The following is a 26,272-nucleotide window of genomic DNA, read 5'->3' as shown; positions in this document are numbered from 1 at the left end:
CCACGCCCCCGGCCACGCCCCAACCACGCCCCTTCGCCCCCCGGAGCCCGCGTCTCACCCCGGTCACAGGTTCACCGCGCAGACGGCGCGCGCGCTGGAGGCCGCCTGGGGGAAGGGCCTCGCGCTGTCGCTAAAGCGATCAGTAAATAAATAAACAAGCGATGGGCAATCAATCGCGACAGAGTTTTTATCGCGACAGCGTGTGCGGCATGAGGCGCCACTCTCAATATGGCGGGCGAGCGGCGCCGCGCACGCCACGGACCCTCTCGGAGGCCCCCTGATGGCCACACAGCGGGGTGCCCTCGGCGCTGCCTGAGCCACGGACCAGAAGACAAAGGGTCGAACCGCGGCCGCAGTCGGTGCAGCACGGCCCCGCAGCACGGACGAGCGCGGGGCGGGGCGCGCTGAGGATCCCCGTTCTTCCCGCCCGGTTCGGCCGGCGGCGGGGCGGGGCGGCGGGACGGGCGGCGCCGGGGCAGCCACAGTGGCCGGGGGAGCGCGGCGGCCGGCGAGCGGAGCTGCATAAGATGGCGGCGGCGGGAGCTGAGGCGGCGGCCGAGGAGGAGAAGCGGCTGCCGGAGGGAGATCCCGAGTCGGGCGGGGACTCGGACGATGAGGGCGACTCGGACTCGTCTGGGGACGGCGAGGATGAGGAGAAGGAGAATGAGGCCGAGATCCAGCGGCTGGAGGAGCAGGTGGGCCCGGCGGGGCAGCGGGCGTGGCGGGAACGGAGGATAATCCGTGTCTGCCCCGGTAGTTTGGTGCTGGGAACTGTCAGGACGTGAATTTCCATGGTCCTTGTGAGTTTCTTCCTAGTCGGGATATTCCGTGATTTTATGCCGTGAATGTTTGGAGTCTCAGATGAAAATTGACCGGCTTGGGTTTTTTTGTTTTTTTTTTTTTTTGAGAGGGAAATAAGAAGGAAGTCCTAGTAGACAGTTTGTGTTCATTCAGAAATCTGAGCCGGCTGCCCGCGGTTTTTTATTGCCTTTAAAGAAATGAAAACACAATTCTCTCTGTGACCAGTGGCGGGACCCGAGGGATTAGGTCAGGGGTGAGGTTGAATCTGAGGAAACGCGGTGTTGTCTTGGCTCTGCGATCACACGATGAGAGTTGTGTTATTTGCTTTCTGACTCCTTCACCTCTGTCACTCAGCAGTGCTTTTAAAATTGGTTTTTGTTGTGTTTTTTTTTTAAGCTTTCCATCAATGCTTTTGACTACAACTGTCATTTGGATCTGATCAAGCTGCTCCGACAGGAGGGAGAGCTGGTGAAGCTCCGCAGAGCTCGGCAGAAGATGAGCGAGCTCTTCCCCCTCACTGAAGGTACGGAGCATCCTCTGCTCTCCACAGGTGAAGCCTCACCTGTGCAAGATGCTTCAGTGCTGAAATAACACATTCGGGCTGGTTTTCAGCACCCTCTGTCAGCGAATGTGATCCAGAGCCCAGCCAAAAGTGACATTTCACAGGCAGGCAGCAAAGAAAATTCCCTGTTGGTGGAAGTTGTGGATGGTCCTTGCAGTGGGGGTTTCTCTTTTTACTCATAACACAGAGGCAATGGAAATACTGCAGAGGCTGCTCTGCCAGTGGGGTTTTATTCTTGGAAAGGGATGGGGAGGCCCTGGCACAGGTGGCCCAGAGAAGCTGTGGCTGCCCCATCCCTGGAAGTGTCCAAGGCCAGGTTGGATGGGGCTTGGAGCAACCTGGGAGGTGTCCCTGCCCATGGCAGGGGGTGGAATGGGATAAGCTTTAAAGTCCTGAGGGATTCCAACTTCTCCCTTTAGTAAAAAGGTGCTTGTTTAGCACCGATTTAAAAGGTCTCCACCCAACTGTTACTTGAAATTAATTAGGAATTGTTGTGGAGGTTAAAATTCCTCTCTTTGCCTTGCTCCCTCTCCTTGGTTTCAAGTCTGTTGCTAAAAACTCTGATAAAAATCTCACAGAGTGGGTGTAACTTTATTATTTCTGCGTATTAGTGATGGGTTCTAAATTTTTTCCTTTCAGAAATTTGGCTGGACTGGTTGAAAGATGAGATAAAAATGGCTTCGGAGATCTCTGAGAGAGAGAAGGTTTATGAGCTGTTTGAAAGGGCTGTCAAAGATTACATCTGTAAGTCATTCAAAAATGCTCTAAAATGGGTCGTGGTACATCCAGATTTGGCTTTTTTCTGTTGTAGGAAAGTCTCTTCCTTCTGTTATAATGCAGAAATTGGGTCAAAATTTCAAATTGATTTCTAAAATCTGAATGTGAGGCGATACAAGGGAGGGCTGGGGTGCCTGGTCTCTCCGTTCCTCAGGAGCTGCTGTAGCTTAAAATTTTGGGGATAAATCACTGAGTGAGTTCTCTGGGAATTGGGGTAAAGAGCTGGAAAAATGAAGCCTGAGGAAGTGGAGGGCTCGGGAATGTGGAGGTAAAGCCCCCTCAAAAGCTGGGTACAAAATGTCACATCAGTGACATTACCTGGTGTTGGTGGTCCCTTGGGAAGAAGGAATGGAGGTGAAGAAGTGAGGAGGTGTCCTCTGGATCTGCTGGGTTGCATTTTGGGTTTGGAATCACTTCCAGAACCCAGGGCAGCCCTAACATGGGGGTCCCTGACTGGAATTTGGTGTTGATGGGAATGGTGCCAGGCAGCCAACGCTGTTCTCCCACCTCCCCTTCACCTTCAGGATTCAGCTGCTTTAGGAGCTGCTGACAGGGAAGTTCAGGAGTCTGGAAAGAGGAGGAGGAGCTGCTTTAATCTGAATTATTCCAGAGTGTGACAGCTCTGTGGTCCCAGCTCAGGGAACGGGAATTTGCTGTTAAGGCATCTGGGTGCATCCCTGCTGGGGCTTGTGTGGCAGAAGTGACAGGCAGGGCCAGTCACTGTCAGCAAAACCACAGGAGTGACTCCTTTCAGAAGGAAACTGTGCCTCCTGCTGCTGAACCAACAGCATAAACACAATTCCCAAATATTTTAACTTTACTGGATAAAAAGGAACATTGCCTTGTGGTTTTTTTTATTTATATGCAGCAGATGAGGCATTTGGGAAGCAGAGCTGCATTTTTTTTTTGTTATTATTTTTGAAAAGATCAAATCACCTGTTTCTCCTGACCTTGCTTAGGTCCTGAAATTTGGCTGGAGTATGCCCAGTATTCCATTGGAGGCATTGGTCAGGAAGGAGGCATCGAGAAGGTCCGGTCCATCTTCGAGCGGGCTCTGACGGCCGTGGGGCTGCACGTGACCAAGGGCACGGCCCTGTGGGAAGCATACAGGGAATTTGAGAATGCCATCCTGGAAACAGCACAGGTGAGCCCCTTCCCCTGGGCTCCCATCCCCCCAAAAACAGCTGTGGTGCAGCTCCTGGAGTCACCTGGAGCTGTCTCTTGTGGAAAAGGGCCTGGCATGTCTCACAGTTGTTTCTTTCCAGCCCTCTGTTCTAGGAAAACCATTCTCTGTGTGTTTGGCTGGTAAAGTAATGGGTTTGTGTTTAAATAAAATCCTAAAATCATCTCCAATCCAGGAGCAAAGTTTGGCTCTGCTGCTGGTTAAAATGCCAAGAGCAGCTTTAAATTGAAATGTTCCATTATTAAACAATGTTCTGTGGCTGTTTCTGCACAGAGTCAATCAAGTTTACATTGCTAGACTGTTCAGCTTTTAACTCATTCACTATTCCACAGTTTGGGACTTTTGGATGAGGGTGGTTTATCCCTGGAATGTACAGTTTGATGTCTGTAAAAATGACCTTTCCCAGATGGCCAGAATGGGAATATTTCTTTATTTTTGATAATTTGCTACGTAAGAGATGGAAGTTAAAAGATGGCCCTGCTCATGGTGCCAGTGGGAACTGTTTGGTCTTTAAAGGTCCTTTTCAACCCTGTTCTATGGAATCCCTAACAAAGGAGTAACAGGAGAATGTCCTTTCATTCCCAAACACAATTAAGGCTGGAAGTTTTAGATCCTCTCCCCACACCCCAGGGATTTACTGAAACCCTCTTTGGCAGCACAGTGGACTTGTGAAATGGCACAGTCACCTGCTGCTTCCTTGTTCTCAGGTGATCATTTCCCTGGGCTTGTGTCAGCTTTCGGTCAGGAATGCTCTTCCCATTCATCCAGCTTCCAAGGGGGAGCGATTCCCAAGTTTTAGCTTTCCTGGCAGTGACTGAAATGCAAGTTAGCCCTGTGTGCCCTTCAAGGATCATGTATTCACTTGGATCTCAGCTCATAACCAATTCCCTCTCATGTCCATCAGCTGAGGCTGGAGGGAATGGATTGAATTTCCCTGGTTTTTTGCTTGCAGCCAGCCCCTGGCAGCATTCCATCCCCGGAGCAGCAGCAGGTGCTGTGCAGCCAGCTCGAGAAGATCCACACGCTCTTCCGGCGCCAGCTGGGGATCCCACTGCTGGGTAAGGGCTGGAATGCTGGGAGAGAGGGCGTGGAGCAGCTGGGTTACAGTGCTCCAGGCACCAGGATTCTCCTGGCACAGCCACACTGAGTGCAGCTTGTGCTCTCTTGGATGAGGCACAGATCCCTCTGGATCAGGAGTGTTCGGAGTTGTTGGAACTTGGGTCACCTGGTTCAGGGTTTGAGGCAGTTTAGTGCAAGTGAGGGGCACAAAATGTGAGTTAAAAATGAGGAATTCACCTGTGATTGCTGCATGAAAACCTTGGTAGGGAGTATCTGTTGGAATTCTGCCTTCTCTAGTTCCTGCTTTAAGCTCCTTGAGTCTCTTTTCTTGCTCATGGGAGAAAGTTAAGCACAGTTCTTTTGACTTCATTTCCATCTGGGAAGGATTTGGGTTCTCTTTTCTCTAAAGCTATGGGGGAAATATTTTGCCACTTTGGTTTTCTAATTCCAAATCAGCAGCTTTAATACAACTTGCCCTGAGTTTGTTACAGGACACCGTGTGGGATGAACTGACTGAACCCTTTAAGAATGCAGCAGTGTGACATTTAAGACCAAAGGAGGATAAAAATTTAAATGTTTATTATAAATAAATTATAAAAATTATACACATTTAAATATTTATTATAAAATAAATTATAAACATTGTATAAATAAAAAGAGGAATTTGTCTCAGAACCAAACATAGGTTAAAATAGGAGTTTTCAGTTTGATGAGTGCATTATTGATGGGATTTCATGTTTTAATAGACATGGAGGCTTCTTATGCTGAATATGAGGAGTGGTCAGAAGAGCCCATTCCAGAAACAACAATAAAAAACTACAAAAAAGCTCTACAGCAGCTGGAGAAGTGTAAACCCTACGAGGAGGCACTGGTAATGCTGGCATTTTCACCTTCCTTTAAAGCTAAGAGGGAGTTGCTTTGGGGTGATTCATTTTTTTTTTTCCAAATTTATTATTTTTCTAGTCCCCAGCTGGGAGACTTTGTCAGCAGTGGGAATTTTGACAATTATATCCTGGGAATACTAGAAATTGTGGATTGCTTTGAGTGTGCCAAGCCACCCTGAGGTGCACATGAGGACTCTGGGTGTGTTTTTCAGTATGGGGCTAAGGGGAATAAAACCAGGATCTGACCGATTTCAGACCCATTCAGAGGTGTGTGAAAATCAACAGCTGCTGATACAGGGACAAATTTCTTGTGTGGAATTTTGCACAAGACCTGCTCTGAGGAGCAGCTGAAGTGTTGCAGAGTGTTGCTTTGTTGAAGAGTTTGATGTTGTGTCTCCCTGGTTGTTTTCCAGCTGGGTGCTGAAACCCCAAAGCTGGCAGAATACCAAGCTTACATTGATTTTGAAATGAAAGCAGGTGACCCAGCTCGGATTCAGTTGATCTATGAGAGAGCTTTGGCTGAGAACTGCCTTGTCCCAGATCTCTGGGCACGCTACAACCAGTATTTGGTAAGGAAATAAACCCTTGAATGTTTGCAGATTTATTTTCCTGCCTTTACTTTTGGGTTTTTTTTTTAATCTCAGTTGCTGATAAACAGCCAGTAAGTTCTACCTCAGTCCTGTCCTTTAGTCTGTAAATCCTCCAGAAATTGATTTTCACCTCACCTTTGGTTTTCTCCTGTTTTCAGGGGCGTGTTTTTTGCTCAAGTGAGCATTTCTCACTTTTCTCTGCTCCAGCTGTGTTTTCTCTGCAGAATTACAGGGTGTGGGCACTGCAGTGAACCCAGATGTTCAGCCCCTCTTTCCAGGGGGGTTTGTTAGTGCAGTTTGAAGCTGATGCTGAGCTCCAGAGGCAGGACAGAAGGTGGCTGGATTAAGGGATCAGGGTGGCTCCCTGCAGGAGCTTATCCAGGCTCAGTTGCTCCGTCACCTCTTTTCTCTTCCCAGCTGGACACAGCAGGTTGCAGGTGGAACAACACCTGCACAAACAGGCTGGGTGTGCTCCCTCTTTGTATCCTTGACATTCTAGGAACAGTTGGGAATCCACTCAGTGCCTTTATTATATTTGTTGCTTTGGCAGAAAACACCTCACTGGCCTGGTAGTTCTCTCCTGAGCGTGTTCTTCCTCCCTGGAAGGTGTTCACTGGGTTTTTAGGAATGTAGAATTTAAAATACCCATCTGAGCTTCTCAAACATAAAATGAAAGTGCTTTTTAGGTGAAAGGCTTTAAGGTGTTGGCTCTTTATAAGCTGGAGTTTGGCTGGTGTGGTCTCTCTGGCTGACAGGAACTTCACTTTTCCCTTTGTGACTCTTTCAGGACAGGCAGCTGAAGGTGAAGGAATTGGTTTTATCCGCTCACGACCGCGCTGTCAGGAACTGCCCCTGGACTGTTGGGCTGTGGATTAGGTACCTGCTGGCCATGGAGAGGCACAGGGTGGAGCACAGCATCATTTCTGGTAAGGAAAGAACCAGGAAATACAGCTCAGGGCTGCTCTCTGCACTCCAAACAGCCTGTGACAAATGGGACTGGCAGGATCTGTTCTCACCCTGCTGCTGCCACAGGCAGCAGGTGCTGCAAGGGCAAAGCTGCTTTGGTTGAGCAGCTTCACCCTGAGCAAGCCATGAACAACTTGGAGTGAACATTCCTGAATCCAGCTGCCTTTCAATTCACTTCCTAAACCAATTTACTGTGTAGGGCTTTTTCCTCTCTTCCTAGAAACCAGTGGTCTTTGTGCTATCGCTGCAACTTGCTAATTTTGACAGTATATGGAAAGTAACTATTTTTTCCCCCTTTTTCTTCCAGAAATATTTGAAAAAGCTCTGAATGCAGGTTTTATTCAGGCAACGGACTATGTAGAGATCTGGCAGGCCTATCTGGATTACCTGAGGAGAAGGGTGGATTTTACACAAGGTCTGTATGATAAATACAGAATAAATGTCTAAACTGTTTTCTTTGTACTTCTTGGATATTACTTAAAAAAAAAAAACAACCAGCATTTTCATCTTTCACAAAAACTACTTTCTGGCCAGTTAATGTCTATAAAAATAAGAATTTGCTTGGTTTGCTATTGCAAAAATGTCCTGCCTTATATTTTTGATATCTGATTTTTTAAATCATTCATGTAGTGAGTTTTGTTCGTAATAAAGTCATAAATTGAAGCAGTGATAACAACAATAAGAAGTAAAAAATGTAATTTCCCCCTGCTACCCAATAAAATCATTGTGCCTGTTAAAAAGAAGGTTTTATTGGGTGGGAAATGAAAACAAAATTATTATTTTAAGGCTGTTCTTTCTTTTTCTTTCTGCAGACTCCAGTAAGGAGCTGGAGGAGCTGCGCTCTGCATTTGCACGAGCTGTGGAGTACTTGAAACAAGAAGTAGAAGAAAGTAAGTGAAATCATCCAAATCATTGTGAAATCATTGTTTTCTCCTCTTCAAAATCATTTTCATAAGACCAGTTCTCCACACAATGTTTGTCTTCAAGAATCTTGAACATTTCAGAAAGCTGCAGGTAGAAATTTCATCTCCATGTGGGACCTGGTTAATGAACACTTCATTTCCAAGAGCCACGTGCAACAAACAGCCCTTGTTTTTCTTCCTAGGGTTCAGTGAAAGTGGAGATCCATCCTGCACCATCATGCAGAACTGGGCAAGAGTTGAGGTGATGTTCCTCTCTGCTGTATTTAAATTGCTGTACCTGGATGTAAAATAAAATGTCTTAACATTCCTGCCATGGAATGTAGTTATTTCCCAACCCATTTCCCTTCTTCCCTTGCTCCCCTTCCTTAACACAAAGCAAGTGCTCAGTCTGAGAAGTGATCAGGTACATTCATCAAGAACAAAAGGAAAAATTCAGAAACAACTCTCTAGTTTCTTTTATAATGACCAAAATCAAATAAATGTATGTGGGAGCCAGAACCGAGACTAATGGGAGATGTGGGCAGGGAAGGATTATTCAGTAGCAGGATTGTGTCAGGTGTTTATTTTGATCACTCTAAGGCTCAGATGTATCTTGCTGGGTCTGTCTGCAGCATCTGTGGGGGGTTTTTTGGGTGTTTTTTTGGGTTTGGGGTTAATGATATTGAACAAGTAATCCTGAAGGATATTTTGGATGCTCTATTCCAGGCCCGCTTGTGTAACAACATGCAGAAAGCCAGGGAGCTCTGGGACAACATCATGACTAAAGGAAATGCCAAATATGCCAACATGTGGCTGGAGTATTACAACCTGGAAAGGTAAGAGCTTGGCTAATTCATTTTTAGTCCTCACCTGTTTGAGAAAACAGTTTAGAGCGAGTGTGTTCTGTTTGGGTTTACAAAACATCTTTGAGGTTCTTGGAGCGGCTCTGCTGTGGGTTCCAGAAGTGTTGCAGCAGCTGGGGAAGGAGGGAGAAGGTTTGCATGGCTGGAATTCCGTGTGGTTTGGTCCCTGAGTGCCCTGTCCCCCTCCTGCAGGGCCCATGGGGACACCCAGCATTGCAGGAAGGCCCTGCACAGAGCAGTGCAGTGCACCAGCGACTACCCCGAGCACGTCTGCGAGGTGCTGCTCACCCTCGAGAGGATAGAAGGTACCTGGGCACTGGCAGGGGGTGATTAAGTGACAAAAGGTCACCGAGTGACAGGCAGGAGGTAATTAATTAGCTGACAGAAGGGAACTAAATGACTGGCAGAAGGTGATTAATTGCTGCACCTCTTAGCCAGCCTGGTTAGGCAGAGGTGACACACAGGCTTTTGATCCCGTGTTTTGTGCTCCACTGAAGCCTCCCTTTCTTCTCACTGCTGGCAAATCCACAGACAGCTCTCTTCTTCCTTGCTTTTCTGAAATGACTGGATTTTTCCATGCCTTTTTGGAGTCTTGCATTATAAATGAGAGGTTTCTGCTCTGCTTGGCTCTTGTTTTTTTTTTTTTTTTTTTACCTTGCAGGCCAGTTGTTATAATTAGAATTTTCATGTGTGATGTTTAATATGGACAGCAAGTGCCATGAACTCAGTGACTCTTATTTTTCCAGAATTGTATCTTGGAATTATGAGAAAGCTAAATAAAAGGCTTTTTTTATTATTATTATTTTAAATTTATCCTTTAGGAACACTGGAAGACTGGGATGCAGCTGTTCAAAAAACAGAGAACAGATTGGCTCGAGTGAATGAACAAAGAGCAAAGGTCAGAACTTTCTGTGAGCTTCCAGAGCATTTTATACACCTAAATTAAGTCCATGCTTCTCCAAATGTCACATTTTTAATGTGCCTTCCCCCAGATAAGCCTGAAATGCCTTCATGCCCTAGAACTATTGATTTTTACTTAAAAACTATGATTAACAACCTCTTGCTGCTTTTTATCTTTCTCCTTTTGCCCCTTGGATGGCCACAAGAGTGATGTGCCCTCCAGGAAAGCTGTGAAAGCAAAGAATTGGGTTGTGCTTTAAATGATGTGCTGGGGTTAGGAGAAAACCCTCCGGGTTCAATGCTCTGGAAAATGCTCTGCAATCTGCAGCCAGTGGGGGAAAAAAAGAGATAAATCTTCTGTGTTTTAGGCTGCTGAGAAAGAAGCTGCTCTGGCAAAGCAGGAGGAGGAGAGAGCTGAGCAGAGGAAGCAGGCTCGGGCAGAGAAGAAAGCTTCCAAAAAGGCCAAAAAAACCAGGATTGGGGACAAGCGCAAAGCAGATGAGGATGACGAGGGTGAATGGGGACAAGAAGAAGGTAAAAATAAAATTAAATGAAAATTTCAGACCTCTGGCAATGGGTTTATTGCTTGTCTTGTGATAGAGGGAGCTGAGGAATTGCCAGCACTGGTGTCTTTGCAGGGCTGCTTTCTCCTGGGAAGTTTGCAGTGTGGGAGTGAAATGCAAACAAGGCTAAATGGTTTTATAGCAACAGAAAAACAGGTTTATAAGAACTTCTAGAGTTTTCTTGGGGTTTCTTATTTTGGAGGGATATTGTGGTTTTTTTTTTTTCTCCTCCTTAAGTTTCCTTTCAAGTCATTTTTCTGACTCATCCTATGATGCCGAGCCATGTGTCTAAATTGGGTTATTCAGGATTGTGGCAGCCTCTTGGAAGGTGGGAACAGAAGACTTTAATAGGTTGTTGCCCCTGGGAGTTTTGTGAGCTTTTAGATTTATTTTTTTTTAAAAAAACAACCATTAGACAAAGAAAAAGAACATGAATCAGCAACTGTCAGTTGTGACTGGCTGAAAAAAGGAACAAATATTCCAGTTGCTTTCATCTAAAGCTGTCTTGGTGGAATAATCTGTTGTTATTTGTTCTTTAAAAGCTTGAGGGAGGTTTTCAGTTGGTGTCTTTAAGGCCTGTCATTGTATTTGTGGTTCCATGTGCGATTTCCAAGCTCTGCAGCGGGAATGGAGGGCAGAGGAGTTCCAGTAGGGAAGGAAATGGGGTAATTTCTTCTAACAAAGGCTTTCAATCCCATCAATCAGAGCTGCCCAGCAAGAGGCACAGGGGAGAGGGTGATGGAGTGCTCCCTGAAGAGGACATGGAAGTGGAGACCGGGCTCTTTGGGAGAAGTGAAAAGCCAGATGGCCCAGCAATCCCAAAGGAAAAGGCATCCACCAGCCGCAAGGACATCCCCAGAGTTTTCCACGACAGCAGCAAGGATAAAGTCACTGTGTTTGTCAGCAACCTCTCCTACACCATGGCAGAGCCCGAAGCCAAGCTGAGGGAGCTCTTTGGGAGCTGTGGGGAGGTCGTGGAGATCCGAGCAGTGTTCAACAACAAGGGCACCTTCCGGGGCTACTGCTACGTGCAATTCAGGGAGGAGGAGGCTGCTCGGCAGGCCCTGGCCTTGGATCGCACGGCTGTGGAGGGCAGGCCCATGTTTGTGTCTCCATGTGTTGACAAGAACAAGAATCCTGACTTTAAGGTAAAGTTTGGTTGGTTCCTGTTGGACAGTGGGTCTGGGGAGGGGAGTTGGTGGAGTACCTTGTGTCCAGGCTGCTCAAATCCAATCATGTTGTGCTGTTTTAAACTGGTTTTTGGGACTTCTTGGATCTTCTTTTACTTTTGGAGACACCAGGATTGACATCATTTACTCAAGATGTGCAGAAATCTGCTGATCTGAGCAGTTTAATGGTGGGATTTACCCAGGTTCAACCTGTGAAGAGCTCTGTTGGTTGAGTCTCTCCAGCGTTTGTTACCCAACCCTCTGGCTGGGAATGCTCTGTACCAGAGCTCAGTTGTGTAATCAGTGGATTTCTGCATTCTGGAGTTCCTGCACAGAGAAATTCAGTGTTCTCATAGTGACAGCTGAGCAAGAAGACATGATTATAAATACATTATTACAGGAATTGGGCTCTGATCCTCCTGGATCCCTTCCCACTCAGGATATTCTGTGATTATCAGTTGTGAAGGGTAGGGATGTTTAGCAGCATTTACTTGCAAGTCCTTGGTGTATCTTTGTGTTTATATGCAAATATCTTCCAAAACACTACTCAGGGCTTTGAGGCACTTTTGGATCCCACAAACAGGAAGTACTTTTGGGGTATGAGATGAAAATCCTTGGAGTTTCTGGCTGGTTTGTGAACCAACATCCTTTTTGTTGCTCCAGGTGTTCAGGTACAGCACTACCCTGGAGAAACATAAACTCTTTATATCTGGTTTGCCATTTTCCTGCACTAAGGAAGAGCTGGAGGAGGTGTGTAAAGCCCATGGGAATGTGAAGGACATTCGGCTGGTCACCAACAGAGCTGGAAAACCCAAGGTAGGCATCTGTAACACACTCCTGGTTTTAAGAAGTCCTTCAGAAAGAAGCTGCTCATGAAGTCTGGGGATAAAAAGTTGGGTTTATCAAGTTGCCAGTGTGGTTTTGCATTAAAACTCGTGGAAAAGCTTGGATTTATAAAGCCCAGTGTGCCTTTGTGCAGACAACCAAGAGGAATTTTTCCAAAATACTTCTTAAATGGCACAAGGAAAATGGGATGGAGGGGGAAATGTTGACAGCACTTTGAGTATAGTAAAAACAGGCAAGTCTGTGAAGGATTGGTTCTTAAATAACTGGCTAGATGGGGTTTGCCTGGTGCAAGCAATTCCCATCCTCCTTTCCTCAGTTTCCTGAGGCTTTTGTTCTGAACATCTGCTGCAGGAAGGGGTTTGCCAGTGAGAAATGAGCCCCCCTCTCTGACAGGGCTCGTTATTTCCATCCCAGAATAAATGACTCCTTGTTAAATAAGGGATTCTAAACCAGTTGCTGCTCTGCCAAAACTCTACCTGACACCTGGGCTGTGTCTGTGTGGTGGGTCCTGTCCACAGGAGACATCCTGGGAATGGTGGACGTGGATTTAAATTGAATTTTCTTGTCCTTTGTGCCACCTCAGGTGCAATTCCTGCTGTGTGCACACCTTGCAATGAGTGCTCTTGGGAACCCCAAGTCTTATTGTGAGCTTAATTTGAGTTGGGATTGTGTGTAAACCACAAATAAATGTATTTTGGGAAAGTGATGTAAAACCTGATGCCTCTCCTGTGAAACTGGATAATCCAAAAATGCAGCTTAAGGCTTTGAATGTCATTTAAAAGAGGAACAGCAGGGAGAGGTGATGCCCTTCTCTGTGCGAGCCTGCCATGGTGCTTCATTATATTTACTTTAAGTAAAAAAATAAGGTTTTGGGGTTTTGGGGTGGTTCTTTTTTTTTTTTTTCCACCCATTAGGGCATCAGAAGTGAGAGACAAGAAATAAAGGTGGTGAACAGAAATATTTTTTTTTAGCTAAAGAAACCGGGTCTGAGCCATTTTCGTTTCCTTCCTCATGAATTCCTTATCAGCTGTTACAGAAGCACTAAAACCTAACGGAGGATCTTTCTACCCCTTATTTTTTAGGGCCTGGCTTATGTGGAATATGAGAACGAAGCCCAGGCCTCCCAGGCTGTGCTGAAGATGGATGGGCTGACAGTGAAGGACCACGTCATCAAGGTGATGATCAGCAACCCCCCGCTCCGGAAGCTTCCGGACAGGCCCGAGCCCGGCAGGGCCTCCCTGCCCCTGGCACCACGGCAGATTTATGGAGCGTGAGTGAGGGAGGGATTGAGGGAAGGAGGGAGGGATACCTGGCACTGCCTGGGAAGGAAATGCTGTGTTTCTTTATATCCTAAACTTCAGGAATCTTATCTGGAATCTGGGGGCTCAGAAAAAGGAAGGAGAGGGACTTTTTATATGGGCAAGGGGGAATGGCTTCCCACTGCCAGAGGGCAGGGTTAGATGGGATTATTGGGAAGGAATTCTTCCCTGGGAGGGTGGGGAGGCCCTGGCACAGGTGGCCCAGAGAAGCTGTAGCTGCCCCTGGATCCCTGGAAGCGTCCAAGGCTGGGTTGGATGGGGCTTGGAGCGCCATGGGCTAGTGGAAGGTGTCCCTGCCCATGGCAGGGGTGGAACTGGATGATCTTCAAGGCCCCTTCCAACCCAAACCACTGTAGGATTCTGTGAATCTGAAAAAAACATTTAAAAGGTGCTGAACCATAAAAAAAATGGGTTGTTGTATTGATGAGGAAAAGCAGGTTTTTAACTCTTCATCAACAGAAACAGCTCGGTGGTGAAGGGAGTATCAGGCATTGGCCATCCCCTTGGATCTGATGGTGGCACCTGATCCCTAATAACCTCCACATCCTCTCCCTCTGGAGAAGCAGCCATTGTTCGTAGTGAGCATTAAGGCTGCTCCTTCAACTTTCAGAGTGTTCCTGTATTGGATGAGCCCCTGTGGATAAACAGAGCTTCAATCCTGGGGACTGGGGGCCATTTGTTGTCTGCCAGACAAACAGCCCCATGGAAAGCTTTATCCTGGAACAAATGACAGGAATAATATTGAAATGAGGATTCCTCATAGCAGACAAATCCTTGTTGTTTCCCAAGCTAAAAGAGTGGGTTTCAATGGGAATTTTTTCCCTTCCAGGCGAGGGAAGGGAAGGACACAGCTCTCCATGATGCCCCGGGCGCTGCAGCGTCAGAGCAACCTTGTGGCCAAGGCTGAGAATGGGATGGTCCAGAACTCACCAGCAACGTCCTCTGACCCCCCTGCAGAGCCTAAAAAAATGTCCAATGCTGATTTTGCCAAGATGCTCCTGAAAAAGTGAGCGAGGAGTCTGCACTCAGCGGGTCTGGTCCAATGTGAAATGCCTTTCTGGAAGCCATGTTGTGTCCTTAAGCTTTGCAAGGAGAGAACGCCCGTCCCAATCCCGTGTAAATACTGGACTGCTGCATTCCTCGGGATCAGTGGAGGATGGCACAAATCCAGGTGGTTTTGGTTTTGTTTTTTTTTTTTCCTCTAAGAGCAAAGAGTTACACTTTTGTTCTGGTGAAATGGCGTTATGCGATTCCTCATATTGAGGGTAACGAGGGGGGAAACATTTCCTGCACAGCTTAGATGCCACATGGAGTTTCTTGGAGTACTTTCCAACTATTTTCTCTTTCATTAACGAATGAGATGCAATGGGAGGACCTCAGCAAGCTCCACTGGTCAGCTCAGATTGGGATTGCAGACATTCTCTCTGCCAACAGCCCCATTCTCCACCCAAACCCACGCACGCAGGGACTGTCATCTCCTTCCATGCAGAATCCAACAGCAGATGCTCCAACTTCACCACAATGGCCTCTTTTAGTATTGGGAGAGTTTCTATACATATGTGTGTATATGTAGATACACAGATATACATATATATGTATCCAGTTCCTGTTCTGTTCCAGTTGAGCTGTTTTTTATATGGTGTATTTGTAAAGGACATTGAGATGATTATTTTTAAGTGGCAGGAGCTGATCCTTAGGTGGTAATTTTTGTTTCCCATGAAGCTGGATGTGCTGTTGCTGAGGACCAGGTTTTTGGTTGTTTTTGGTTGTTTTTGGTTGTTTTTGATTGTTTTTCCTAGCTAGCTCACGTCTTTTTGCAGGTGGTTTCTGTATGGTTTTTGTACAACTGTGAAGTGCAAGCTGACGTTTCTCGGTTTATTAAACTCAAGTTCTCAAAGGTTTTCTATAAATACCGTTGCTTTTGTTTAAATGTGGGTGTTGGAACTGCACCTCTCCTCTGGCAGCTGGTGGGTGATAGTGATGTACCTCACCTCTCAGGTGTGCTCAGTGTCCCATAGGCCTTGAAGCAGCACATTCCATCTGCTCTGAATATCCTGAAATCACTTCAGTCATCACCTCAGACTCTCAAACAGTGGTGTGATCTTGGATAGAAACATTCCTGCTTGTCAACTACCCTGGAAGTCACCACCCGGAGGGGTGGATGTGAGAGGGGGGACCCCAGTGCTGAGTTCACTTGTACCACACAAACACTGCTGCAAATAAACACTATTTTCTGTGCTGATTTCACTGGGCTTTACTTTGAAACGATGAGTCTGCTCATGATGTCACGTGGCTGAGGGAACCAGGATCTGTCTCATGGCCTTTCCTCCTCCACAACCATTTAGTTCACTGCAGCCAAGTGTTCTGAATACAGCCTCTTCCAAACCAAGACTTTCATATTAAAATAGTTTATTAATCTGTTACTAAAATAACATTTCCCCCCTCCCCCCAGAGCTCTAAAGTGCATTATTTATACTCAGGTTGCACTACAAAAATAACATGCTTTGTAAGGACAGGACACCTTTCCTCCTGTACTGTCTGCTTTCCCTGGCAGCAACACTCAGTGCAGAGGATTCCCAGTCTCGTCCTGCTGTCTGCTTCTCTAAAACATGTCCTAGCTCCCTGTTGTCAGGTAAGAGAGAGTTAAAAGGGAAGAAAACTAAGCCTGGGACAGCTTTTGTCAAGGGGTTAAATGCTCTAAACTGGGATTTTAAATGGAAGTTGGGTCAGCTTGGAGGTGGTGGGATCAATGATGCTGTTACACAGCTGGCAGGTTTGGGGTGGGGAGATCTGTGGGTCCTTTTCCCTTAAAAACCAAGGAAAAAGTGATTCTTTGAACTGCTCAGCAGCTCCAGGCACTGCACTGCCCCTGCAGCACACAGAGGCCTTGAGTGGTTCTTGACACATTTATCAGAGTAATGACATGACCAGTGATTAATTGTGGAAGTTCCCATACCTAGACTAAAGAAACTGAAGGTTTTGGCAAACTTCCTGTACACATTCTTCCCAAACTGCCACAACTGCTGTCTCCTGGCTCTGCCTGATGACCTTTTCTGCCCACAGTTCTGCAGACAAGCTCCTTCCAGCCCCTCCACTGAAATGCCTAAGGACAGTTGTGCTTTCCCAGGGCTCCTGTTGGCTGAGGTGTTTTCTGAATCCTTCTCTGAGTAAGTCAGAGCTTTTCTCCTCTTGTTCCACTCCTATGACCTGTAATCACAAGAGAAATACTTCCCCCTTCGAGTACAAAAACTCACCCCAGGAAAGGCAGCTGAAAGTAAACATGCAAAGTGCCACGGGAACAGAAATAGGAGGGGAGAGATGCCTTTGGGCTGGAGTTCAGCCTCCTTCCTGCTCAGTCCGTGTGTGCCTGACACCAAAGTGTCTGATGGACACAGCTGTGACCGTGCTGTTCCTTCGTGGAACAGGTAACACAAAACCAACTCAGTTCAGCCTTCGCTGAGGTCAGACAGTAGAGCTGCCTGCCTGGGTGAAGGGTTGTGATTGAAGCAGCTCCTCAAAGCTTAATTTTAAGGAGAAATTCAATTTTAGGCTCAGAAAGATGAACATCTGACACCTCTCCCCACCTCCTTCCAGTGCACAGCCACCATCACCAGTTCCATTTGGCATCGTGTATATAAATAAATTATATTAATTTAATCAAACGTAAGACACTTTAAATAAACAAAACGCTCAACTAACACCTCCTGTCCAGTCATTTCCCAGCAGCAACACTGAGCGGCTTGGAGTTCTGCTCTCCCATGGCTTCACCAACTCCTGAGTGCCCCAAAACCCTCAAGTCTTGACGGGGATGGTTTGTTTGCAGCCGGCGGTGCCTCCCGCCTCGGGCAGGCCCACGGAGTACTCGGTGGTGGCGATGAGCAGCATGTCCAGCGTGGTCTCGGTGCACTTGGCGATGAAGCGGATGAAGGGCCGCACGTCGCCCTCGTTGGCCACCTCCAGCACGTGGTAATACTCGGCCCGCTGCTCCTTGCGGATGGTGATGGGCGGATACCCCGCCTGCATCAGGATCAGGTTCATCAGCAGCCGCGAGGTGCGGCCGTTGCCGTCCACGAAGGGGTGGATGTAAACCAGCTTGTAGTGCGCCAGCGCCGCGAACTCCACGGGGTGCAGGCTCATGGCGTCCTCCGAGTTCATCCACTGCACGAACTCCTCCATCTGCTTCTCCACGTCCTGCGGGTGGGGCGGGATGTGGTGGCCCACGAAGACCTGCGTGGCGCGGAAGCGGCCGGCCTCTACGGGGTCAGCGTAGCCCAGCACGCGCCGGTGGATGTCCAGGATGTCCCTGCTGGTGACGGAGCCGATGCGCGACACCAGCGTGGTGTTGACGAACTTGAGGGCCGCGTGCATCCCGATCACCTCGTTCTGCTCCGCCAGGCTCTTCCCGGGAACGGCGTACCTGGTCTCGATGATGTGCCGGATCTCGGAGAGCGTCAGCGTGTTCCCCTCGATGGCCACCGTGTGGTAGATGTGGTGGTAGTAGGATTCCTCCATCACCCGGCGCAGGGCGGAATTCCCCTTGGGAATGGCCATCACCTTCTTGACCTTGCTGTCGATGATGCTGAAATACCTCTGGTCGATCTCCTCCACCAAGGGCAGCGTCCGGCCCCGGTTGCTCAGAGCCTTCTCGTTGTGGGGGGAGATGGTCAGAGCTTTGGAGTACAGATAGTCGGCCTGGAGGATGTCTTTTTCCTCCTCGGAAAAGATCCCAAACTCGTTCAGGGCATCCACGTAATCCGGGTCCATTTTGAGGGCGTACAGGAAGAGTTTGTGGGCCTTCTCCCGCTTCCCTTGGCGCTTCATCTCCAGGGCTTGATTCAGAGCTGCTCTGGCTTCCAACTTCACCTCTGGAATGAAATGATAACAGATAAAGGGCGGTGAGTTTTACTGAAAACCTCTGGACATCTGGATTCCATGATCCTTGTGCCTTCCTTCCGACTCAGGGTACTCTATGGCTGTCCCTGTTCACTGCTACAAAAACTAACCAAAACCAGTCTTTAAGAACTGGAACAGAATTCGTGTTTCAGCCTTTTCCAGGTTACAATCCCACAGGTTTAGGCCACGTTTCCAGGCCGAGTAGGGGGCAGCAGAGCCACTCCTGGCAGGAAGTGTGGGGAGGCAGGACCTGTGGGCAGCAGGCTCAGGGTGGCCACAGGTGGCCACCAAACTGTTTCATGTGGGAGGAAACAGTGCCTCAAACACGTCCTCTTGGCATTCTTTTAGGGGAAATTATACTGTTAACATTGTTACATTGGCTGCCAACAGCACTCCTGTTTTCCCACTGAACTATCCAGTGTTTTCCCAGCAGTAAGAGCTTTAATGCAAACAAAGATAGCAGTGCTGGAATCATAATAATTCCTTTAAGTGTTTTCCAGATTAACATCCTGGCTGATACAGGCCACGACCACAGCCTGACTGACATTGCCTGAAAGGCTGTTCTGTGCCAGCCAGGATTTCGGGATTAATGCTGTGTATCTCAGATTTCTGTGCATTAAACACCCCTCTGTGTTCCAGTTACCTCCACAGAACCTACTAGTACTGAAAACATGAGGAAAACCTTTGGAGAGATGGAGCAATGCCAGCACAGGGCCCTGGAATGCAGTCAAGGAGCTGGTGAGGGCCTGCCTGACCTCGGGGGCATTTACAGGCAGTGTTAATTGAAGTTAATTGCAGTTCGTTACCATCAGGGCACAGCATCACTCCCATCAGAGGTATAGGACATGGTTGGGAAGGGGGTGAAGATCTCTGGGATGGGGTTGGAAGTGCCCTCTGGAAATCACCCACTCCAACCCCCCCTCAAGGCGGGGTCACCTGGCACAGGAAGGTGTCCAGGTGGGTTTGGGATGTCTCCATAGAGGGAGATTCCATGACTCCCTGGGCCGCTGTCCCAGTGCTCTGCCATCCTCATGGAAAGAGGTTCTTCCTCAAGTTGAGGTGGAACTTGTTGTGTTTCAGTTTATTGCTCCTTCTCACTGGGCACCACTGAACAGAGCCTGGCACCATCCTCTGACACCCCTTGGAGATGTTTGCATGGATTGCTGAGATTCCCTCCAGCCTTCCCTTCTCCAGACTGACCAGGCCCAGCTCCCCCAGTCTCTCCTCATCACAGAGATGCTCCAGACCCCAAATCATCTCTGTGGCCTCTGCTGGACTCTCTCCAGCAGCTCCTTGTCTTCCTTGATCTTAGGAACTCGGCCGTGCCCACCCAGGACCCTCTCACCTGGGGAGGCTTTTCCTTTCAGCACCAGCAGCTCCAGCCCCTTGGAGGTCACGCTCAGCTCCGTGCTCTGTCCCGAGAACCTGGTGATTCCCGAGGAGCCCAGCTTACTCTTCAGGAAGGAGAGGCCCTTGAGCACAGCGTGGCACTGGTTGTCCACAGCAGCCAGCGGCAGCAGCAGCATCACCAGGGAGCTCAGGAGCAGCACGAGCACGGCCGCCCACCGGACACGGACCCACAGGGACACCCATTGGAGCTCGGGATCCGTCGCCATCGCCACGAGATTCATCCTGCTTCCAGCACGGACGCCTGCAGCATCTCCTTTCCCACCGCTCCCACCTGGGAACACACCCAGCTTTAGCCAGCGCTGTCATGGGGTAAGAGTGGCTTTGAGTTTTGCGTTTGTCACAGCTATTGGGGGCTGTCCCGGGCATCCTTTGCCTGCCACCTCCAAGCACCGTATGGGATCTGCTGTGCATTACTGTGACAGCAGCAGCAGGAGGAGCCATGGATGCTCATGCAGGGTGGGCACCAGGCTCTGCCAGCCGGCTCCGCGGGGATCAAGGAGCTTCCCATGCCCTCCCCACCTTCCTCCAGGCTTCTGACCCACCCCCCTCCAAGCCCGACGTTCCTGCACCACTCTGGAATCCCTCCCCATCCTCCGCTTCTCCTTCAGCCACCGCTCCCTCCTCGAGCCTGAACCTCGGCCAGAATTCCCCCCCCCAGCACTCCGGGTCCCCTCGGCTCCCCTCTGCCCGGTACCCCCGGTGCTCCCCAGGCCTTCCGCCGGATCCCCTCTACCCAAGACCTCCGGTTTTGTCCTGGCCGCCGGTCGGCGTTCCCCGGGTCCCCCCGTGTCCCCCCCATGTCCCCTCGGGTCCCCCCGGGGTCCCCCCTCACCTTTGCCACCTCCCGCCGCCGCCCGGTGCCGGCTCCCGCGGCCCCGCCCCCGTAGCCCCGCCCACGCGCCCTGCCATTGGCTGATTCGCCCCCCAGCTCGTCTCCCATTGGCTGTCGCAGCGGACGCGTCTCTCGCGCTCCTCCCACCGCTTCCTGCACCGGCTTCCGGGTAACGCCGCGCCCCGGGCGCGGGAGAGGCTCGTGGAGGGTGAGCATTGGCGAGAGCGCACGTCAATCATGCGGGGCACAGCCAATGAGAAGGAATGGTGGGGAGAGGGCGGGCGCGGTTGCCATATAAGGACTCGGCGCGCTGTTGCTAGGCGACGGGAGCGCGGTAGGCCCCGCTTGGGGCTCACAGAGGGTTTAATTCCATGGCCATTTCCATGGAAAATCACCTCTTTCTGCTGATACAGAGTTCCCGTCGCCTATCCCTGGCCCTTCTGGAAAAGTACTCTTTATTTTTGGCCTTAAGTAGCAGCATACCTTGGTGTTTCATGCCTGTGCCTCTCCCTTTGCTGGAGATGAGGATCAGGGGGAGATGGGATAAAAGCGGAGGGAAAATAGGATGTTTTAAGAAATTCCAGGTAACGCCCTCTGATTTCAGCATCTAGCAAGGTGATAAGGTGATTTTCTACCAGATGCTTACACAGCAGATCATCACCAGCAGGGAAAAATAACCTGGTTTGTAAAAAATAAATTTAGGTAATTTAAACTGCGTTTCAGAGGAGACTGAGGGGACACTTCCACAGATGTGCCCATGCCCAGCATCCCGATCCATGTTAGCATCAAGCTGCCCCCACTCCATCCTGCTTCCTCTGCAAATGGCCTTTCCCAGAGACAATCCCCCTTTTTGGGCTTGTTTCCAGCAGGAAAAGCAGGATCCACTCTCTCGGAGCTGGTGTTCCCTCAGATGTTCATTGATTTCACTGGAATTGGCAGAAGCAGCTGGATGAGCTCGGATCAGCCATCACCCCTAAATCAGCCTGACAGGGATCAGCTCTGGGATGTCTCCAGCACACGGAGCCCCAGGCCATCCCTGCAGCTCCAAATTGCCGTGTCCTCCAGCCAGCTGGAGCTGCCTGAGCCTGGTAATGCCTGCAGACAACTTTGGGGGATAATCAGCACTGGAAGGACAAGCAAATCCCTCCTCACTCCAAGAGGAAGCTTCAACAGAAACGTGTGTTTCCCTCAGTGCCAGGGATCTGGCTCCTAAACCTAAATACGGGATAATTACAGAGCAGGGATGAGTTTTCCTTTTAAAAACTCGAAGCACACTTCAAATCTGTCCCTGAATTAAATCTGATCCAGCAGACTGGGACAACAGGGATGGCCAGGAATTCCTGGTGTCTCATTCCAGCTTTGATGCCTCTTGGTGCCCTTGGAATGGTCCAAGCTGAGGCAGAAGCCGACGATGCCACATCATCCCTCGGGACCCTGCGGATCCTTGGCATTCCCACAGCTCTTCCTCAGCATGGATCCGGGCCAGCTCAAGGATTTCCATGCATGGCTCTGTCAGGCATAGCAGGGAGATCCCAAAGGTAGGGAGGCGAAGAGCTGGGGAATGCTGGAGCTGCGGCCTGGGTACGTCAAGAACTCCCAGCCCTGCTGGATCATCCTGGGAGTTCTTGATGTAGCTGGACACGGCTGTGCCAAAAGGATCCCATCTGGATCCTATGGGGAATTCGCATTTGGAGCAGCGTTCCAGAGGGATGCTGGAAGCTTTGTCGTGAAGCTGGGGTTTATTCCTCTCTATCCGATGGATTTGGGAGCGGCAGTGTCCCCGCAGCCGGCAGATGGCACTGACTCATCTCGCTGCTCCATGGAAACACCGCAGCCTGAAGCATTCCCTCTCCAGGACCTTCCCACCTTCTGCCTTTGGAGGCACTGATCCTGAAAAACATATTTGGAGGTTGAGTAAGGCCCTGGCTTCCTTCTGGAACTGTTTGTGCTGGGATAAAATCCGCCTGTCTGTGCGCTCAGAGATTCCTGGGATCGGGTGTGACAGCAGCCCGAGGCATGGAGCTTGTGCCTCCCGAAGCTTGCACAGCACCGTGGCTGTGAGGCTGATCCTTGGGATCATCTTCCCTGAATTTGGAAGGTGGGATCAGGCAGATACATCAGTGCTGCTTCTTTCAGGCCAGGCTGGATTCCTGGAATTGGAAATACGTCCCTGCCCATGGCAGGGAACGAGATGATCCGTGAGGGCCCTTCCCACCCAAACCATTCTTTGATTCCGTGATGCTTCCCAGGCGCCAGAGGAGCAGAGGGATCAGGGCAGACACCACTCCTGCCACAGCCACACGCAGGGGGGACATCTTCATGTGACACAGCCTTGAAGAGCTACAATTCCACCCATTTCCCGTCTCCAGGGCTCCAATGTAGGACGAGGAGGGCTAAAACGGGCAAGAGGGTGGGAGTGCTGTGGGAGCAGATTACAAAAGGAGCTATTTTTCCTTTAAGCTTCTCAGCTCGCCCCCTGCTTAGGCCCTGACAGCTGTCAGAGCTCAGCAGGTGTCCCGGGGAGATTTGGGAGGGCACGGAAGCAGCCTGGCACACTCGGGGGTGTGGCACTGACTGCGGATTCCCTGGGGCTGCCAGTGCCACCGGCGATGGGGACAGCGGTGGCCCCAAGCTTTTCTATGCTCAGAGATCCTCTGCTGGCCTTGGATGGCCCCGAGCTCTTCCCTGCTTGGATTTCACTTTAAACCCTGCCTGTTTAGGTGTGAGAATCACTGGATCCTCCTGTATTTTTTTCCTTGGTGGAATTCCCAGGAAATTCCTCACGGGCAGCAGTCCCTGTCCTGGGGGACCAGGATGTCCTGTGGGATGTCCTGGGTGCAAGGAGGGGACAGTCCTGTGCCGTGGAGGGACATTTTGCCTTAAAGGTGGCAGGAGAAGGGATGATGCTCAGTCACCATGGCAACGGCAGTGCAGGGATGCTGGGGACGCAGCTGTGTCCTGGCAGAGGTGCTGGGGAGCTGCTGGAGGTCTCATGTCCTGATCCCGGGCTGAATTCCAACATTTCAGGCAGTGTGGGCTGCCTGGGAGGGACTCTGCAGGATTTGAAAATGGGAATATTCCTGAAACTCAAGAGTTATTTAAGTTCCTAAATCCCAGGAGGAGAACCAGGAGCTCTGGAGGCCTCAATAACCACCTGCCACTCAGGTTTTGCTTCTCCATGGATCTGAGTTTCCAAGGGCTCCCAGAGCCTGGGATATGCAAATGACTCCTGATAGGTGCTGATTGTGATAAATGGGGACCAGAGCAGGTGGGTGATCCTTCAGGAATCACAAAGCCCCTCTGGCCTTGGAATTCTGCACCACTCCTCAACACCTACATGCGGGAACAAGGCAGGAGTTGGAAGAAATGGATTTGCAAATGGAAGAAATGGATTTGCCAACCTGTGCTGTTCAGCAGAGCTCAGAGAGCCCTCTTGGAAATAAGGAGGCAGAGCCTGAGTCATTCCCAGCTTCCCAGGGTGCTCTGTTAATTTTCCTGCGCGCTGCTGGATAAAATGGATCTTCTGAAATTCCTTTAAATTAAAGCCCAGGCCCCCCTCTCCCCCTGCCAGCAGGGAACAGCCCCTGTCCATGGAACTCCATCCTTATCAGGTGCTTCCAGCGCTCTTCAAAAACTCGGAGTTGGGAAACATTTCCCTTTGTAAGGCTGGATTGAATTCCTTTGGAGTTGGAATGTTAAATCTCCCCAGCTGGGCTTTGTGGCTTTTGACAGGAAGAGGTTGAACTGGAACAGGAGCTGGGTGTGAATCTCCCTGAGCACTGGGAGGGGGCAGGTGCCAGGCTCCCTGTCCCTTCCCAAAAGGAACGCCACTGGCAGTTCCCTGCTTGCGCTTGGCAGCTGAACAGGAGCAGTGGGAATTCGGAAATAAGCCCAGCAAGTGGGGGGGGAAAACCCCAGGATTTAAAGCAAGCAAGAGAAATCTCATTTTCTCCTGGAATTTCAGAGGCCTGAGCAGCAAACAAACAATGATTTCCCTGTGCCTTTGCTGGGTAGATCCATAATTCCCGAGTGGCAGGCGAGCAGTGCTCCAAACACGAGCTGCTGCCTGATGGATAACTGGGATAATGATCCACTGGCACGGAAAAATCAGGAGAGACCTGCAGGGGCTCCAGAGGTGCCTCCATCCCACTCCTGGGAGCCTTGGAAGTGCAGGGCTGAGGTCTGGCAAGGCAGGAAGGAGCAACACTGGGAAGGGAAGTGAGGAATGGAAGGAAAAGCAATTCCATGTTGTGCTTCCATGGTGTGCAATCTGTTGAGATACAGGAACTGGAATTCTGGCTGGGATTTGTACAAAGAGGAATCAAAAGGAATTGGTGTTTCTTTCCAGCATATCTTGGATTTCTCCTGAATCCCATGGCATAGGAATTCAAATCCTGCTCTCCTGTGGGGAAGGAAGATTCCCTTTCCTTCACCTCTGGCAGGCATTTTACGAATTGGAGATAAACCAAGTGATTCCAGGAGGCTGCTGGGGTGGGAAGAGGCTCAGGGCTGTGCTCAGACCTCCCAGAGAATGGCTCCAGCTCCCTGCCTCCAGCAGCCCGTAGCAATTTTAATTTCCATGGAAAACCAGCCCAAGCCTTCCCAGCTCAGCTGGCGTTTTTCTGGTGTTCCAGTGATGTTCAAATCAATCCTCTGCCTAATTAGCTTGTAAATATTATTCCAAGGTTTTTTTGGGTTTTTTTTTCCCCTCTTTTTAGGTATGTTAAGCTGTAGAAGGAGAAATGCATCAGGAAAACCACGGGGAAAAAGCATCTGCTTCCCTCTGTCCCACTGCCAGCACAACCTGCTGCTGAAATGGGATAAAAACACAGCTCTGGAAGTGCCACTTCTTGTGGGGAGCAGAGAGAGACCCTTGGAGCTGTTGAAGTTGAGGTTTCTCTGAGGGACTGGAGCATGAAATATGTTGGGAATCACAGCAGAGGGTGGGAATGCGCCCCGGAGTCAGCAGGGAGGCTGTGGATGCACAGTGCAGGAATAGGAGATGCAGCAGCCTTGGGAAAAGTGTTTGAGGGTCACATTCCAGCAGGAACTAGCATCAGCTGAGTTCCCTGTTCCTGGCATTCCTGAAGAATGGATCAGGAGCCAGAGCCAGAGCTCAAACCATCGGTGTCCTCCTGGAACAGGCACCCAAGTAGGGGCAGCTTCAACAGTGACGTGATTTTTTTGGGCCAAGCATTTGTGGAAAATCCATCAGGAATTTGCCTTTCACCGTGATCCTTTGTTGCAGCTTTGGGGTCTGAGCCGTGCCCTCTCTCCAGGACCTGCCTGGGTGGGATAAGATCTAGGGAAAGCTGGAAACTTGGCAGACTCCTGTGGTAGAAAGTGAACCTGGGGTTGCTTTTTAAAGGCTGAGAGTAAACATATCCCAGGAACTGCCACTCCATGGAAAACAGAGATAAGGGAGTCTCGGGGTGCCTCTCCTGGTTTCCCATATTTATTTGATAACTGATGAGTGTAGCAGGACCTACTGGCTAAAAATAAACGAGGGAGCTGCTCCATGGGATCTGGGATAGTCTGGTTTGGAGGGGAATGGTCCTTAGTGCGAGCTCGGGAATCCACATTCCTGGTTTTTAACGTGGAGCGGGATTTGCAGTGGGATTTTTATCCCAGCTCGCTGCTCTTCGTGGTGTTACTGGTCCTGCTCTCGCTGGGGATGACTCCAACATTCCTTCTGGGATCCCTGTCCTGGGGTTCCTGCGCTCCCTCTTTCCGTGGCATCGTTTGGAGCAGCT

At 49.7% G+C, this 26,272-nt stretch overlaps 2 protein-coding genes across 3 annotated transcripts; one reads left to right on the top strand and one right to left on the bottom strand.

Moving 5' to 3' along the window:
* The first annotated feature begins 29 nt into the window (after positions 1–29).
* SART3 (spliceosome associated factor 3, U4/U6 recycling protein) lies at positions 30–15,631 on the top strand. The gene is made up of 19 exons (XM_069031241.1): positions 30–695; positions 1,198–1,324; positions 2,003–2,107; positions 3,100–3,284; positions 4,276–4,381; positions 5,129–5,253; positions 5,680–5,835; positions 6,644–6,782; positions 7,130–7,237; positions 7,635–7,712; positions 7,928–7,986; positions 8,451–8,560; positions 8,780–8,892; positions 9,409–9,485; positions 9,856–10,021; positions 10,756–11,198; positions 11,883–12,035; positions 13,148–13,335; positions 14,214–15,631. Exons 1-19 carry the CDS (start codon positions 528–530, stop codon positions 14,392–14,394), a joined length of 2,787 nt encoding a protein of 928 aa, XP_068887342.1. The 5' UTR covers positions 30–527; the 3' UTR covers positions 14,395–15,631.
* Positions 14,566–20,558, bottom strand: FICD (FIC domain protein adenylyltransferase). 2 transcript variants are annotated; one of them, XM_069031244.1, is made up of 3 exons: positions 20,520–20,558; positions 19,623–19,958; positions 14,566–18,249 (listed from the first exon to the last, which is right to left on the bottom strand). In XM_069031244.1, exons 2-3 carry the CDS (start codon positions 19,906–19,908, stop codon positions 17,177–17,179), a joined length of 1,359 nt encoding a protein of 452 aa, XP_068887345.1. In that variant the 5' UTR covers positions 19,909–19,958; positions 20,520–20,558; the 3' UTR covers positions 14,566–17,176. The 2 variants fall into 2 exon arrangements, with proteins under 2 accessions (XP_068887345.1, XP_068887344.1); XM_069031243.1 differs by having other exon boundaries at positions 19,623–19,986; positions 20,520–20,537.
* Positions 20,559–26,272: the final 5,714 nt, after the last annotated feature.

The sequence above is a fragment of the Aphelocoma coerulescens genome, chromosome 15 (assembly GCF_041296385.1).
Source record: "Aphelocoma coerulescens isolate FSJ_1873_10779 chromosome 15, UR_Acoe_1.0, whole genome shotgun sequence".
In the NCBI taxonomy this organism is placed as follows: domain Eukaryota; kingdom Metazoa; phylum Chordata; class Aves; order Passeriformes; family Corvidae; genus Aphelocoma; species Aphelocoma coerulescens.
The sequence above is the reverse complement of the archived record's forward strand: the minus strand, read 5'-3'. Positions and strand labels throughout refer to the sequence as shown.